The sequence below is a fragment of the Salvelinus alpinus genome, chromosome 11 (assembly GCF_045679555.1).
Source record: "Salvelinus alpinus chromosome 11, SLU_Salpinus.1, whole genome shotgun sequence".
Taxonomy (NCBI): Eukaryota; Metazoa; Chordata; class Actinopteri; order Salmoniformes; family Salmonidae; genus Salvelinus; species Salvelinus alpinus.
Genome location: NC_092096.1, coordinates 60,527,313 through 60,544,547, shown reverse-complemented (window position 1 = coordinate 60,544,547; position 17,235 = coordinate 60,527,313). Strand labels below are relative to the sequence as shown.

At 42.7% G+C, this 17,235-nt stretch overlaps 1 protein-coding gene across 2 annotated transcripts; it reads right to left on the bottom strand.

Annotated features, from left to right (window-relative positions):
• Positions 1-527: 527 nt before the first annotated feature.
• Positions 528-16,710, bottom strand: LOC139534593 (CTD nuclear envelope phosphatase 1A). 2 transcript variants are annotated; one of them, XM_071333846.1, is made up of 8 exons: positions 15,918-16,710; positions 11,651-11,717; positions 9,658-9,776; positions 9,452-9,523; positions 5,973-6,089; positions 5,720-5,831; positions 1,903-1,987; positions 528-1,785 (listed from the first exon to the last, which is right to left on the bottom strand). In XM_071333846.1, the coding sequence occupies exons 1-8, from the start codon at positions 16,020-16,022 to the stop codon at positions 1,725-1,727; spliced, it is 738 nt and encodes a 245-aa protein (XP_071189947.1). In that variant the 5' UTR covers positions 16,023-16,710; the 3' UTR covers positions 528-1,724. The 2 variants fall into 2 exon arrangements, with proteins under 2 accessions (XP_071189947.1, XP_071189948.1); XM_071333847.1 differs by lacking the exon at positions 9,452-9,523 and having other exon boundaries at positions 15,918-16,624.
• Between the last annotated feature and the right edge of the window lie 525 nt (positions 16,711-17,235).

The following is a 17,235-nucleotide window of genomic DNA, read 5'->3' as shown; positions in this document are numbered from 1 at the left end:
AGGCCCTGGGTGCCACAGCACTGCTGGTCCCCTTTTCTTCTAGCAGTTGATTAGCTAATGTCATGGATCAGCTAGAGTTCACTCACTGGTTTCTTAGGTCAGTTCCTAAATAGAAGGAAAGCATAGAAACCAGCAGTGTAGTTGCCCTCCAGCAGCCAGCCTGGATAGGAATAGACATGCCTTGCTACTTCAACAGGTAGCCTTCAAGTCAAGCAGAGACCACGACTAAGGGGAACGAGAGCAAGCGATGCAGTTATTCATCTTACCACATGAGCAGTCAAGTGTTAGAAGACTTGTAATATTTGTGGAACTCATTGAGCAGAATTTCACTATTACTGATCTAGAATAAAACTGCAATATGAGTAATTTATAACATGTGTTCCTCTTTCCAGTGCAGGTAGTTCTGTATATTCACACAAAAGGCATACTATTGTCAAGATACACGCAAACAAAAGTATAATCCAGGCTTGACTTCCAAGTATTTTCCAGGGAGAGTGAATTTAAAAAGGAGAGCCAGGTAAAAGTGGTCGATACTGACAAGTGTTTTATTAGTAACACAGACCTGGGGACTGAACCAAAAAGAAGCAGTCATGACTGGAGCCTTGACAAGATTGAAATTGTTCAAATGGCATTGAAAAGACAGAGGTGGCAGACAATGGTACCAATACGGTCAAGGGAGCAGGTAAAACATTTTCAGGTGGCTGATCATTCTGCTTCAAATACAAAACAGCAGCAGAAAAATCCAGAAATTAAGTGCAAATCTCATAAATTGAAATGGTATCAGGCATAAGATTTCCAATAATGGAGATGTCCAGGTCATACTATACACATCACGGTAACTGAAAGATGAGAAATTTAAAAAGAGTGAGGTTCCACCATCCAAATAAGTCTTTTTTTTGAACTATTCTTTTCTTTCATAACTTCTTTAGTCCATCCTTCCATCTTGATGTATCCTACAAGCATTTTTGGGGGAACACGTTCAAGATAGACATGATCATGTCAGTCATTTGATAAAACAAATCAGACTGCTTTATAATTCATCCAGAGATGTCTGTTAAGTATGTAGAAAGTCTTAATTGTGTAAAATTACCAGTCTTAACTCAATCATCGGTAACCCCTGACACACTAATTACCTTGATTGATTGACAGGGCCTATACCCCCAAAACCCCCATTCAAAACTAACCATCCTCCATTTTCTCCTGTCTGGTTGCTCTTGGCCGTCTTAAGTGAAGTAAAGTCCAGTACCAAGTAGAGAGAGTGTAAAATGACAGGCCATTGTTTTTGTTTTTGTTGTGCAGAGTCCAGGGTAAGAAGCAAAAGATGGAAACTTGTCTCGTTCGTTGCCTTGCTGTTCCTTCTCTTTTTGTAACGTCAAAAGTTTAGCAAGACGTACAAATGTGAGCATTCGCCCAACTCAACGTACACAAACGCAGCCCCATGCGTACATACACAGAGTCAGTATCAGGAACTGTAAGGCTGAGATTCCATTTTGTTTAAAAGAAGAAAAAAACACAAAGAAGCAAAAACATCCTGGCCTTCCAGATCTCGCTCTGTTCATCCCTTGTTTCATTGTTATGCTGTGACCCTCCTCTCCTCTGTCCCCTTCTGAGAGGGGTGAGGGGAGAGGTCCACTGCGTGGAAACGGAGGAGCGATGGGAGAGGCAAGGGGAAGGGGTTTAAAAAGAGGGCTAATCAGCCAAACCCTCCCTGCAGAATAAGCCAATCACCAGAGCCGGTGCTGGTGGAGGTTTCGACTGAGGACGGACCGGACGTCAGCGGTGAACCTAGGAGAGAAGACAGTTGTCAGGGTAATACATTTCTCATGCTACCAGGTACATGGAAAAAAACACTGCTACAGTGCAGGATGCTCATCCATCAGTCTGAATACCTGAAATACTCACCTAAGTGCATCCAGCATAGGCAGCAGGTTAAGGAGTGCTGTGTCACTAGGGTCACTGAACCAGGACTTGATAGGTATTGCATTGTCTAAAAGGCAAATACAGAGATTCGGAAACAAAGGAGAGTACTTCTGAGTAACAAAAGTAGGAGTTATGAAACATAATATTTGATAGGTAAAAAATAAGGCGAGTAGGACAAAATTATCTGCGGTTAGAAAATCAACAAAACATTCCTTGTATTACTAAGATGCGGGGTGTTGTCCCTTCGTAGATGCCAACTTACCCTGATTCTCACAAGCCTGTCACAAGGCTAATCACACTTTCTATAGGAAACATTTGAATTGGTGTGCGTGGTTTGTTTGCGTAAAACATGCAAGAGCTGCTTGGCAACTTTCCACCCACACCCAGCAAGCTGAAAGCAACTGATTTCACAAACTTTTTAGTTTAAAACAATTCACTAAGCTCACCCACAAGGATATGACCTAAAATGATGTTCAAAAGTTTGGGGTCACTTTTGAAATGTCCTTGTTTTCCATGAAAACATACATGAAATGAGCTGCAAAACGAATAGAAAATAGTCCAAATGTTGACAAGGTTATAAATAATGATTTTTAGTTGAAATAATAATTGCTTTCGTTAAAGAATCCTCCATTTGCAGCAATTACAGCCTTGCAGACCTTTGGCATTCTAGTTATCATCAGTTTACCTCAACAAATTGACATCACCCCATGCTTCCTGAAGCACCTACAAATTGGATTGGCTTGATGGGTACTTCTTACGTACCACACGGTCAAGCTGCTCCCACAACAGCTCAATAGGGTTGAGATCCAGTGACTGTGCTGGCCACTCCATTATAGACAGAATACCAGCTGACTGCTTCTTCCCTAAATAATATTGCATAGTTTGGAGCTGTGCTTTGGGTCACTGTCCTGTTGTAGGAGGAAATTGGTTGCAATTAAGCACCGTCCACAGGGTATGGCATTGCAAAATGGAGTGACCCTGTACAAATCTCCCACAACCACCACCAAAGCACCCCCAGACCATCACATTGCCTCCACCATGCTTGACAGATGGCGTCAAGCACTCCTCCAGCACCTTCTAATTTTTTCTGCGTCTCACAAATGTTCTTCTTTGTGATCCGAACACATCAAACTTAGATTTGTCTGTCCATAACACTTTTTTCCAATCTTCCACTGTCCAGTGTCTGTGCTCTTTTGCCCATCTGAATATTTTATTTTTATTGGCCAGTCGGAGATATGGCTTTTTCTTTGTAACTGTCTAGAAGGTCAACATCCCGGAGTCGCCTCTTCACTGTTGACGTTGAGACTGGTGTTTTGCGGGTACTATTTAATGAAGCTGCCAGTTGAGGACTTGTGAGGAGTCTTTCTCAAACTAGACACTCTAATGTACTTGTCCTCTTGCTCAGTTGTGCACCGAAGTCTCCCACTCCTTTCTATTCTGGTTAGAGACAGCTATTCTGTGAAGGGAGTGGTACACGGCGTTGTACGAGATCTTCAGTTTCTTGGCAATTTCTCGTATGGAATAGCCTTCATTTATCAGAACAAGAATAGACTGACGAGTTCCAGAAGAACGTTGTTTGTTTCTTGCCATTTTAAGCCTGTAATCGAACCCACAAATGCTGATGCTCCAGATACTCAACTAGTCTAAAGAAGGCAAGTTTTATTGCTTCTTTAAATCAGGACAACTGTTTTCTGCTGTGCTAACATAACCCTTTTGCAATTTTCTAATGATCAATTAGTCTTTTAAAATGATAAACTTGGATTAGCTAATACAATGTGCCATTGGAACACAGGAGTGATGGTTGCTGATAATGGGCCTATGTAGATATTCCATAAAACATCTGCCGTTTCCAGCTACAATAGTCATGTACAACATTAACAATGTCTACACTAAATTTCTGATCAATTTGATGTTATATTAACGGACAATTTTTTTGTGTGCTTTTCTTTCAAAAGGACATTTCTATGTGACCCCAAACTTTTGAACGGTAGCATATACAGTGGGGAGAACAAGTATTTGATACACTGCCGATTTTGCAGGTTTTCCTACTTACAAAGCATGTAGAGGTCTGTAATTTTTATCATAGGTACACTTCAACTGTGAGAGACGGAATCTAAAACAAAAATCCAGAAAATCACATTGTATGATTTTTAAGTAATTAATTAGCATTTTATTGCATGACATAAGTATTTGATACATCAGAAAAGCAGATCTTAATATTTGGTACAGAAACCTTTGTTTGCAATTACAGAGATCATACGTTTCCTGTAGTTCTTGACCAGGTTTGCACACACTGCAGCAGGGATTTTGGCCCACTCCTCCATACAGATCTTCTCCAGATCCTTCAGGTTTCAGGGGCTGTCGCGGAGCTATACGGACTTTCAGCTCCCTCCAAAGATTTTCTATTGGGTTCAGGTCTGGAGACTGGCTAGGCCACTCCAGGACCTTGAGATGCTTCTTACGGCGCCACTCCTTAGTTGCCCTGGCTGTGTGTTTCGGGTCGTTGTCATGCTGGAAGACCCAGCCACGACCCATCTTCAATGCTCTTACTGAGGGAAGGAGGTTGTTGGCCAAGATCTCGCGATACATGGCCCCATCCATCCTCCCCTCAATACGGTGCAGTCATCCTGTACCCTTTGCAGAAAAGCATCCCCAAAGAATGATGTTTCCACCTCCATGCTTCACGGTTGGGATGGTGTTCTTGGGGTTGTACTCATCCTTCTTCTTCCTCCAAACACGGCGAGTGGAGTTTAGACCAAAAAGCTCTATTTTTGTCTCATCAGACCACATGACCTGCTCCCATTCCTCCTCTGGATCATCCAGATGGTCATTGGCAAACTTCAGACGGGCCTGGACATGCGCTGGCTTGAGCAGGTGGACCTTGCGTGCGCTGCAGGATTTTAATCCATGACGGTGTAGTGTGTTACTAATGGTTTTCTTTGAGACTGTGGTCCCAGCTCTCTTCAGGTCATTGACCAGGTCCTGCCGTGTAGTTCTGGGCTGATAACTCACCTTCCTCATGATCATTGATGCCCCACGAGGTGAGATCTTGCATGGAGCCCCAGACCGAGGGTGATTGACCGTCATCTTGAACTTCTTCCATTTTCTAATAATTGCGCCAACAGTTGTTGCCTTCTCACCAAGCTGCTTGCCTATTGTCCTGTAGCCCATCCCAGCCTGTTACATGTCTACAATTTTATCCCTGATGTCCTTATACAGCTCTCTGGTCTTGGCCATTGTGGAGAGGTTGGAGTCTGTTTGATTGAGTGTGTGGACAGGTGTTTTTTATACAGGTAACGAGTTCAAACAGGTGCAGTTAATACAGGTAATGAGTGGAGAACAGGAGGGCTTCTTAAAGAAAAACTAACAGGTCTGTGAGAGCCGGAATTCTTACTGGTTGGTAGGTGATCAAATACTTATGTCATGCAATAAAATACAAATTAATTACTTAAAAATCATACAATGTGATTTTCTGGATTTTTGTTTTAGATTCCGTCTCTCACAGTTGAAGTGTACCTATGATAAAAATTACAGACCTCTACATGCTTTGTAAGTAGGAAAACCTGCAAAATCGGCAGTGTATCAAATACTTGTTCTCCCCACTGTATGCATAGAATACAGTATATGCCATTTAGCAGGCTCTTTTTATCCAAAGAGACTTAGTCATGCGTCCATACATTTTATGTATGGGTGGCCCTGGGAATCAAACCCACAATCCTTGGTGTTGCAAGCGCCATGCTCTACCAACTGAGCCATACAGGACCGCCATATGAGTGTGTGTGAGTGTGTGTCGTCTCACCTGGATGGCTCCGGTAAGCTCCAGGCGAGTTGTCCAGGATGACGATACTAGACAGGTCATCGTGTACTACTGACAGGTCTTTAATATAGCTACCTAGATCCAACGTACAATGCTGCAGACACAGGGGAAATACATACAGGATGTAAGCAGATTGCAAATACATGATAGAATCGATCAATCTCCATAGAGACTACATTAGGTCACTATGGATGGACATAAATCAGTTGTTCATATGAAAAGGGGACAGTGATACCTGTCTGTAGTATCTGCGTTTCAGAATGTTCCTGTTGTTGTCCAGCTTGTCTGCCACTGCCGAGCCGTAGATCTCCATACTGGCCGTGAACACTACCAGCTCATACCACTGGCTGACCTGGAGACAGGGGTGACACACATCCAGGGATACATGTAAGGCTTACGCCATCATTTACAGTCAAAGAACTGGTCAAGCAGAACAGAGGGAAACATTGTTGACAATAACCACATTTCCATCCACAGTTATACAATATGACTTTAACTCGCATAACTAAAACATTTTTTTATTTAATCACAACAGCTGTGATGGAAACAGGAAGTTTTGGTACAATTTTTAAATGCCGACAGATCATTTGTTTGTTCTACATGGTGGGATCTTTGTGTTGGTAAAATGAATTATACGAGAAATGGCACTGGAAACGCCTTAATGCTCAAAAATGTATATATATATACACACACACACCAAAGCCAACTACGACAAGGCTGCTGACATAATCCATGATCTCATCAGGAGATTGGAGAACGTAGCACCAGAGGCACCCAAACAACTCATCCTCAATGATTTTAAAACAGCTGTACCTTAAAGAAAATCCTCTCAAATTATTAACAATAATTAACCTGCCACACTTGCAATCGAAAAACACTAGATCTCAGTTATAGAAGTACAAAGCATGGCTAAGTACAAAGCATGGCTTGGGGACTCAGATCGTAATTCCATTTTGCTCTCACCTAGCTACAAACAGAACATGTAATCTGAGGAACCTTGTATAAAAGGTATGTGAAGGATTGGTCTGAAACAAATATGGACATGTTGAAAGGCTGCTTTGACTACCATTTGGAAGAAATTCAGTGACACGAACAAAAACATTAAGGGACTGAACTATTACTTACTACATTGTTGCATTAACTCTGTAATTCCAGTAAAGACCACTAAACGTTTTTCCAAAATGCAAAACCCTGGATAACTAAGTAACTAAAACAGTTAATTGACCAAAAGTGAAAAGCAATGTGTGCGAAGGACAACTGATGAAATCCATACAGAGAGACATTAAAACAGATCAAAAATAACAAGTTGGACTACAAACTCAAAATGGAAAACACGCTTGAAAATAACAAAGGGAGGCATGGAAATATCTTAAACAAATGACAACAACCTAGCCAATGAACTTAAACACCTTTTTGCTAGATTTTAAACAACGGACAGGCTTCCTGTAAATTACTTACCCCTCCCGAATGACAGTCCCATAATCATCGCTGAAAAATGATGTCCTCCATGTCCTCTCTAAACTCAATCGTCGGAAAACAGGCTTTGATGGTCTAAGCGGGCGGATTATCAGGGAGTGTAAATGGCAACAGTGACATACACAGAATCCTTTTTTTCTGGAAAACTGCAACTATTGTGCACATTCCTAAAGTGAATAATCCCAAATCCCTGAATGACTATCGTCTCATCTCCTTGACCTCGGTGATAATCAAATGCTTGGAGAGCATTGTCCTGGGACACCTTCTCTGGCACACGGAGAGCCTACTGGACCCATTCCAGTTTGTATGTAAACCAGGCCACAGAGATAAAGACGCACTGCTCTTCCTTCTCCATAAAATCTACATGCACCTAGATAAATGCCAGAAGTGTCGATTGTTCATCTGCCTTCGACTTATTACATCTTGATATATATATATATATATATTTTTTACAAAAAAAGACTTGCGCCTCTAATCAACTGGATCCGGTATTCTCACCAGTTGTGTCATAACAGTGAGGTTCAATGTGAATACATCGGGCACACTAACCACCAATATATGGGTACACCCCAGGGCAGTGTCCTTTCACCGGTACTGTTCACCCTCTACACCAGCGATGGGCAACTGGCGGCCTGTATGCCCCCCTTTTTAGGGACGCAGACAACGCTTTTTTTCTCTCTTTCAATTATCAGACCCACGAGCCACTGTGGCCCCCCAACACCCAAATTCCCCACCCCTGCTCTACACCAACGATTGCACCCAAATAACATCAGAATGTGCAACAGTAAGGTACGCAGAAGATACAGCAATCGTTGGTCTAATTAAGAGGTCCGAGGATGACTACAGGACAGAAATAGCACACTCCACCCAATGGTGCAAGGAAAACATTCTTAATCTGAAACCCCCCCCAAGGAAATGACTTTAGAACTATAAAAGATGACTCCGGGCCCATCCACATTGACTCAGAACAAATAGTCTCAGTTGAGCAATACAAATATCTTTGAACTATAATTGACTCAAAACTCTCCTGGAATGCAAACACACAGATATACAAAAATGGAAAATGACTTTCATGAGGAGAATAAGGGTGTTCGTAAATGTACTTTGGAGTGCCAGAGTGCACACAGGCCGTTCGTAAATTCAGAGCGTTTCGCTCTCGGACCCTTCAGAGCGCATACTGGACGCTCTGGCCGAGGAGTAAGGTTGATCCGAGCGTTCTGACCTCACAGCGGCAGTCAAGCACCCAAGCTAACTGGCTAAAGTTAGCTAGCTAGCTACTTCCAGACACAATTAATAGAATCCCTCACCTGACCATTTTACTCGCCCTAGCAGAGCTGGTTAGGCTGTATTCATGTTAACTAGAGCGTTGGCGACTAACTGTGCCAATGACAACAATATGATGTTTTTTTTGCCGACGTTCACTGACTCCGGTCATATTCATATTACGTGTTCGTAAATTCATCAGTTGTTCTGCGCTCTGGCATACTCAAATGAGAGTGTTCTGAAATCGGAGTAGATGGCCAAGGTGAATTTACAAACGCACCCTAAATAAATTAGGTCAAAAGAATAACAACCATATTCTACACATCCTTTGTTCAGACATCACCCTCGGTTTCAAAGCCTGGTACATCGCAAATAAAAACCCACTACACAAAAGAGTAATAAAGCTGTAAATTAAATTCATCTCAAGTACATGGAAACGCTGTTCTTGGAGTGGTGAGGGCAAGACCGCGAACTGCCACCAACCTGACACACCCACTCAACCATGAGTACCAGCTCCTACCATCAGGCCGCTGACACCAAGTCCATCTTTACAAAACCAACAGAGCCCAGAAATAATTCATTCCCACCAGTATAAATCAAGTGAATAAATAACTGGGTAAACTAGTCTACCCTCACTGTACCTGCCAGCTGTTGGCTAGAGCCATATGTCAACACCAGAGCAGGCACATTTGCTATTTAATGCAACAGTTTGTGACAAAACTATCACTCCAGTTGAAAATGCGATGTAAACACATTGAACATAAAGTTTTCAGGTACCGAATATTTTTTAAATAAAATCAGCTACAAGTCAATTTGGTGGAAACACCACTGGTGGGAAAACGTGCATATTTTCTTTATGCGGATTTTAGACTATTCACATGAAAATCAGTCGCCAATTGGATGGAAACCTAGCTACTGACGTACAAAATAGAACTCATAGTTGACGAAGGACAAAAACTGCTAACTTTTACTCACCACTTCTAAAAAGAAGTCGACGTGCGGCCTTTTATGTACAAAGAATCTGACAGGGTGCTTGTCAATGACTACCTGCAAGAGAGAGGAAACAGACTAGGAGTAATATCATCTTGGGTCAGATGGGTGTACGCGCAGCATGCTTGCCTCTGGACCAGAGGGTCCAGGTTTGGCTACCCCCCCCTTGTTCTCTACACACATGCGTTTACCTTGAGGATGAAGTCTGGTGGTGTGCCAGGTCGCACTGTGGGTCTGAGGACCCCGTCGTGGTGAGAGTGGATCAGCGTCTCATCTAGATCCAGTACCAGAATCTTCCTCTTCACTGCATCTGAATACCAAACACACACCTGCTTATTACCTGTTCAATAATATATACCTCACCAACTTAGTAGCCTTGTGGTTAGATTGTCCTCCCCGAGATTGGGGGTTCCCTCCCCGGTCGAGTCATACCTTAGACAAAAAAATAAATGGGACCCGATGCCGCTCTGCTTGGCACTCAGCATAAAGAAGATTGGGGGGCAAGTCCCTGTGACAGACTAGTGTCCTGTCCAGGGGGCATATCAAGCTGCCTGGCGCTACAGAAACAGGAGAGGCTTGTGCACTATGGGCCACTCTGGCTTGGACAAGGCTTACAATACACACAACTTGCTAGGTCTAATCTCTAAGACCATAAAATAACATAACAGTAATAGCGATGATTTTACCATCTTACACAAGTGACAAAATTATTTGTTTGCGCCAATGCGCTCACACATTTGTTTTGTGAACACACGCTTCAACAGAAGGTATCCGATATATGTGATAAGTTCAGTGGTGTATTGGGAGGCTATACGCAGGTATAGGTATATTTTTTTTTCAGTGGGCATTGCGTATACACACACACACACACACATTACTTAATCCCCACTGATGTGTATCACAATAGTATAGTGCAAGTATATACGCCGTATCAATTATATAGCGCAAAAGAGAAATCATGCACAAAGTATCCTACACAATCGCAAAGCACGTGAAATATATCCACATGCCCACAGCACACATCTAGTTTCAGCAGAATATCAGGCAGCAAGAGCGTGTAGCTCTCAACTGGTTCTCATTGAGCAGCTCACAGAATTGAACGACATCGGTAGCCGTAAGGCTAGGAAAGACGCTTCAATTTATGATATCTACCAGTAAATGCTAATTTAGGCAACAATGGGTATGCAAAAAAGTTATTCAAAAAGTTTGGTCCTAAATCTTAGTTGAATCTTTGCAATGCGTAATTCAGTCATCATGGCAGTTCAAATTTAAATTCAAAAGGATTTCCCAAAAAACCTTCCCAATTAAATGTTGACTGCAAAGTAGGTCTTTGTATCAATCGGGAGGGCATTTGTTTTGCAAACTCTGCCGTCACCTGTAGCCTAAATTGTAGGGCTAGCTACATTGTACAGAAACACTGCTAGCAAAACGGTCTCTTGCTAGGTGAGCAATTAAATGAAAGGGCAACTACACCCTCCCAAAATGTTATTTTAAATGTTTTTCCCCAGACCTAAAAAAAATGGTCTCCAGATGGGAGTTAAGCATTGTTGTGAACTTAGAACATCCAATTGTATAAACTATGGGAAAACAGAGCTTGTCAACGGCTTTTTCCCCCCAGGTGCCCCGCTTCTGAATTTTCTTTAGCTAAATTTGAGTATACCCACTTCTCCAGGCACCATTACACCACTGGATAACACAGCAGAGCAGGGCTGTCCTACAGAAAAGCCATTTGAAAAGACTGGGGTGCGTTCATACTCTTCAGCCTAAGAAGAACTGAAATTAACAATGGATTTACAGGACCACGAATCCACATTTGTGAAAGCACGGTCCCCCGTTTTCCTTTATTGAAACGAGCTCTTAAACAGTAGTATTTGGGCCTCCTAGTGCCCAGCGAGCACCTGTGTTTCATGCACATACAGTAGGTTGTCTTTGAAGATGTATACAATTAGATGCCCATCACTGTTGTACTAGCTTCCTTGTACAGATTGTACCTGTTGCTTTTTCATTGTTTTGTCTGTGTGTGTTCTGTATTTGTGATAATACTTTCTCACTTTGCTTTGTCGTCTATATTTTTTTTTTTACAAAAATAACTGGAAAAGTTACAGATCTTTCTTTGCAGATCGGTTTACAGGCATTACTGAACAATGACTTAACTAAATTGAGACAAGTGGACTATATACTCACTGAGTCTGTTTCTGGAGATGGGGGACAGGGGTAAAGTGTCATACCGCACTGTCTGGTACTGGATAACCTGAAAGAAAGACAGACTGAATGAGATGAAACATAGTCAACTCAGCCAACGACAACGACAGTCCATCTGTGAGCATAAAATTCAAGAATTGAAAACAGAACAGAAGACAACGTTTGGTTACTGTGGTCTTGGCCGTGTTACAGGACTAAAAATGTCACACAAAACAATTCAAGCTATAGATAACTATTACAAGACGATGTAATGCATCAAACCCCACTTTACAGTAAAAGCCCTCGTCATTCCATTGTCTGCTACCTATGCTGCTATCCTTGTGTGCATTTCAAAAGTTGTGATTACACCTGCTTCATTTACTTGTCAGCACTATGTAGTATTGTGGATGGCTACTGGGAATTTTCTTACACCCGTCAGTGCAGATGAGACACCTGTTGGAAAGGATTTGACGAGAAAGAACATCAGATTATTCACACCCATTTCTTCACTCCATTCATTCATTCTTGGTTCCCTCCTTGCTTCTTTGACAGTTTTTGGACTCAGTGGCCCCAGGCCCCTGTTTTCCATAAGGGCTATATTTAGCTCCCCCAGCTGTCTGCGGCTGTCACTAGAATAGGGGACCAAGTGGAAAAGGGAGACCTGCAGGGTGACTGACTGGGGCCGAAAAGAAACTTGTTTTGTCCGAAACCATTAGACAGCGCCGCCCTGCCAGGCCCGTTTCATGCCCTGTGGAGCTTGGCATGGCTGACCAGGCCTAGGGATAGCCTGTTCATGAGCAGCCGATGGAACCCACAGCCCCACTTTCTGTACCCCCTGGGGTGTTGTCTGTATGCCACCCCCTTAACCCAGGAAACTCTCCAGCCCTCCATTCTGAAGACCATGCATTTATGTCGTATTGTTGTCAGTCTTGAAGATTATGATGCAACTAGCTCATGATGTGTCTAGCACACAGATTAAGGAGCATGTGTGTTTATGCTCCATGATCCAATAGTGATGGGTGCATGAAACAAAAAGTCATTTTTGGGAATGTGTGTCTATACATAGTCTAGGCCAGGGCTCTGCAACCTTGTTCCTGGGGAGCTACCGTCCTGCAGGTTCACTAACGCATTGTGCACTCCGGTTGCGTCGAACTGTATGCGTTCTGACAGAAGTCCATCAATTTCATTGGGAGGCAATCCGCACCGCTGCGAGTCATCTGCTGAACTAGGTTGTGGTGTGTGGCACTGCGTGAGTGTGTTGGATTTTTTCAACTTGGGCATTGCTTTGCCGTGCGGTCCCAGTAGTAAACCTACAAAAGTAGCTGATGTGTAGCGTGATTCATTTTGTTGTAATGCGGCACATGGTTTGTTTAGACTACGTCAAATATACCATACGACAATAACCTGTTTGCAACCGATTCTAGTAATTAGCTAGTTGATAAGATGAATCAGATTAGTTAAATCTGGGGCTGAAGCAAAAACCTACGGAAGGGTAGCTCTCCAGGAACAGGGTCGGAGAGCCCTGGTCTAGGCCTATATGGCTACAGCATACCAGGCTCTCTATTGTATGAATGTGCAACCTGCTTCAGCCAGACACCTAGGCCTGTCGTCACCTTGGTCATTTGGAGTGGGAAAACCACCGTCGCACCTGTAATATCATACTCCAGAGAATTAACATTAAACCGCTCGTTCAGGGGAGTAACAGGTTGCTACATTGTGGAATAAATTATTTCCCGCCATGTAGAATGATGTGTTACATCAACCCCACACATCAGAGTATCTCTATCCAAACACTGCGTCTGCATCCCACTGACTAGGCCCTGAGGCTCTCTGGTCAGTGACAATGTATCACTGTTAGGTAATACAGTACAAGCCGTTAACACTGGAACGTGACTAAACCATGTGTGTGTGTGTGAGTGAGAGAGTGAACAGTAGCAGGGTAGTCTTTGTGGCTCAGTAATCCCTCACCCTTTGGCCCTAATGTGGACTACCTTCTGTTAACCCAGAAGCAAAACAAACTGGAACTAATATTACACCATACCTAGACGTAACACCCCCCCCTCGTCTCTCGCTGCAAAACTAAGTCAGAAACTAAATAATTTGATACCGCGGCATTGAGTTTACAGCCTAGAGACAGTATATAATAAACACACGATACGTGTCACCCGACCCAACTGTGCATTACTTGGTGGACAGGTGGAGCCTTGAACACCTCAAAATGTCAAGTTTATATTAGGAGCATCAGTGAACCAGTAGGTGACCAGAGTCTTCTGGGTCAAGTCCATATATCAAAGACTTCTGTCGAACAAGATCCTTTGTCATCCTAACACTACAGTAGTGGGCTACAACCCAGAAACATATGAGCAGCGGCATTCAATTAACAAATGTCAGAATCAGAAGGGTTAGTTTGGGTCCATAGCATAGGTTCTGTCTGTGTTTATATCAATGGTTCCTACAGCCCCACCTGAAGCACATTTCCACCAAATTCTATTCTGACTATGGCTCTGATAAGGCTTGTGCTCTTGGTGAGATGATTGGTTCTGAGTTTAGGTTGATTGTGTTTTGGGTTTGTGACAGGGTTATGACAGCTGTAACCAAGACATTTGAATATGCGAGTTGCGTGTGTCTCAGACTCACACATCCAATGACGCATTATATAATTATAAAACGCAACATGTAATGTGTTGGTCCCATGTTTCATGAGCTGAAATAAAAGATCCCAGAAATGTTTCATATGCACAAAAAGCTTATTTCTCTAAAATGTTGTGCACAAATTTGTTTACATCCCTGTTAGTGTACATTTCTCCTTTGCCAAGACAATCCATCCACCTGACAGGTGTGGCATATCAAGAAGCTGATTAAACAGCATGATCATTACACAGGCGCACCTTGTGCTGGGGACACTAAAAGGCCACTAAAATGTGCAGTTGTCACAGAACACAATGCCACAGATGTCTCAAGTTTTAAGGGAGCGTGCAATTGGCATGCTGACTGCAGGAATGTCCACCAGAGCTGTTGCCAGAGAATATAAGGTTTATTTCTCTACCATAAGCAGCCTCCAACATTGTTTTAGAGAATTTGGCAGTACGTCACAACCGCAGACAACGTGTAACCACGCCAGCCCAGGACCTCCATATACGGCTTCTTCACCTGCGGGATCGTCTGAGACCAACCACCCGAACAGCTGATGAAACTGTGGGTTTGTAAAGCCTAAGAATTTTTGCACAAACTGTCAGAAACCATCTCAGGGAAGCTCATCTGTGTGCTCGTCATCCTCACCAGGGTCTTGATCTGACTGCAGTTTGGGGTTGTAATCGACTTCAGTGGGCAAATGCTCACCTTGGATGGCGACTAGCACGCTGGAGAAATGTGCACTTCACGGACTAATCCCGGTTTCAACTGTACCGGTCAGATGGCAGACATGTGTGGTGCTGTGTGGGCGAGCGGTTTGCTGCCGTCAACGTTGTGAACCGAGTGCCCCATGGTGGCAGTGGGGTTATGGTATGGGCAGGCATAAGCTATGTACAACAAACACAACTGCATTTTATCAATTCATTGCAATTTCAATGCACAGAGATACCGTGACCAGATTCTGAGGCCCATTGTCATGCCATTCATCCTTTGCCATCACCTCATGTTTCAGCATGATAACGCCCAGCCCCATGCTGCAAGGATATGTACATAATTCCTGGAAGTTGAAAATGTCCCAGTTCTTCCATAGCCTGCATACTCACCAAAATGTCACTCATTGAGCATATTTGGGATGCTCTGGATTAAGATGTATGACAGTGTTCCAGCACCAGCCAATATCCAGCAACTTCGCACAACCATTGAAGAGGAGTGGGACAACATTCCCCAATCAACAGCCTGATGAACTCTATGCAAAGGAGATGTCATGATGCATGAGGCAAATGGTGGTCACACCAGACACTGACTGGTTTTCTGATCCACTCCCCTAACTTTTTTAAAAGGTATATGTGACCAACAGACTCATATGTATTCCCAGCCGTGAAATCCATAGATTATGGCCTAATGCATTTATTTAAATTGACTGATTTCTTTATATGAACTGTAACTCAGTAAAATCTTTGAAATTGTTACATGTTGGGATTATTTTTGTTCAGTGTATAAATCATTGGACCCACTCTTCTCTTCAGACATAGCAAAAAAAAACGTGAGAATCGAGGAGTTAGTTGGTTTAACTACTTCTCAATAATAATGTCAAAGATATTTTATAACTAACCCTTGTTCTATCTGTGGTACTGCTTACCGTGCGTAGGTGCTTCCTGAGAATGTACAAGAAGAAGCCCCATACTCTGGACGTTACACCTAGGAAAGTGCGGATGCCAAGTAGACACTGTCTGGTCTTCAGCATGTCGGCGACCACACGGGGACCCACACAGAAACAGGAGATTGAAGGGACTACAAGCCAGCCTTCTCAACAAAGTTGACCAATTTGGTTCGGCCTAGGCTTCGAAGAGTCGAATCGGGAATACTTTCGCTACAACCTCTCCAAAACGAACCAAATGCGTCCAAATCAACCAAACTAGACCAAGCAAACGTGTGAGAGCCTCTGCACGCTTGCTGCACAACTCTCATCGATTGGAATGCATTGGCATTGTGTAGCAGAATAATTGTTATAAAAACAATAGCTAAAACAGAAGTAGCTAGTAACTCTAGCACGATGACTGCTATCCAATGCCAATCTGGCTAGCTACGGTCAGAATGTACCACGCAGCTCTTCTCGCCGACAAGCTAGTAACGTTAGCTAGCTAGCTCGGTAGGCTGACCACCACCTTGATTGAACCCTTGACAAAAATAACTAAAAACTTTCGGCCATTGCAATTTGAAAGCAGTAATTCGTGCGCGTATTTGCTCCGTGGTATCTGAAGAAAAATTATGATTGAAAACAAACAAACGTCAACATGAAAACTGCTTGCAGTCTACAGCAAATCCGGAATCGAACTGCGAGCCGCCTTGCCGTCACTTCCGCGGGGAGAAAAGTATTCTCAGACGATTCGAAACTGACGGTTGCGCGCAGCACGTCTCCGTGGAAAGCAGACAAACAAAAAGTGAACGAGCAGTACTTTTTTAAGAAATTAAAATCAGGTTCTAGCTACACATACAGTAGAGCAATAATCTCAAGTGTAAGATTTGGTATTGAATATTGCAAAATGTGAAATTTGCGCACTTAAAGATGCAATGATTCCTAGAATATGTGAAAGATGTAGTAACCTACTTAGGTGTCAAAATTACACGAAATACTAACGAAATGAAAGCAATTAATGTACATCGCTTAATTGAATATATATATTTAAAAAATGATCATAGTTGGCAAGAGATTTTTCTCTTCAGGTTAGAGTTCTCCTGTCAAAGGCAGGGGGTTTATCTCGAGCTTCTTTAGAGAGATTCGTAAATCTATGTGTAACTCTCTCGACCAATTATTATTCAATAAAAATATGTGTGATGGTGGTCTTAATGTTTTAGATTTTACGCTGTTTAACCAGACTACAAAAGGGAACTGGGTTAAAAGGTATCTCAAAAACCTTAGTCTTTTAAATATAATACCACATTTTATTTTCCAGAAT

What these genes read in the sequence shown, in the direction of transcription:
- LOC139534593 (XM_071333846.1), bottom strand. Translation starts at nt 16,022, where the DNA reads ATGCTGAAGACCAGACAGTGTCTACTTGGCATCCGCACTTTCCTAGGT. An exon ending in TCAGGAAGCACCTACGCACG is followed by an intron (nt 11,718 to 15,917) that starts GTAAGCAGTACC and finishes TCTTTCTTTCAG; the next exon opens with GTTATCCAGTACCAGACAGT. An exon ending in CCTATGCTGGATGCACTTAG is followed by an intron (nt 1,786 to 1,902) that starts GTGAGTATTTCA and finishes CTTCTCTCCTAG; the next exon opens with GTTCACCGCTGACGTCCGGT.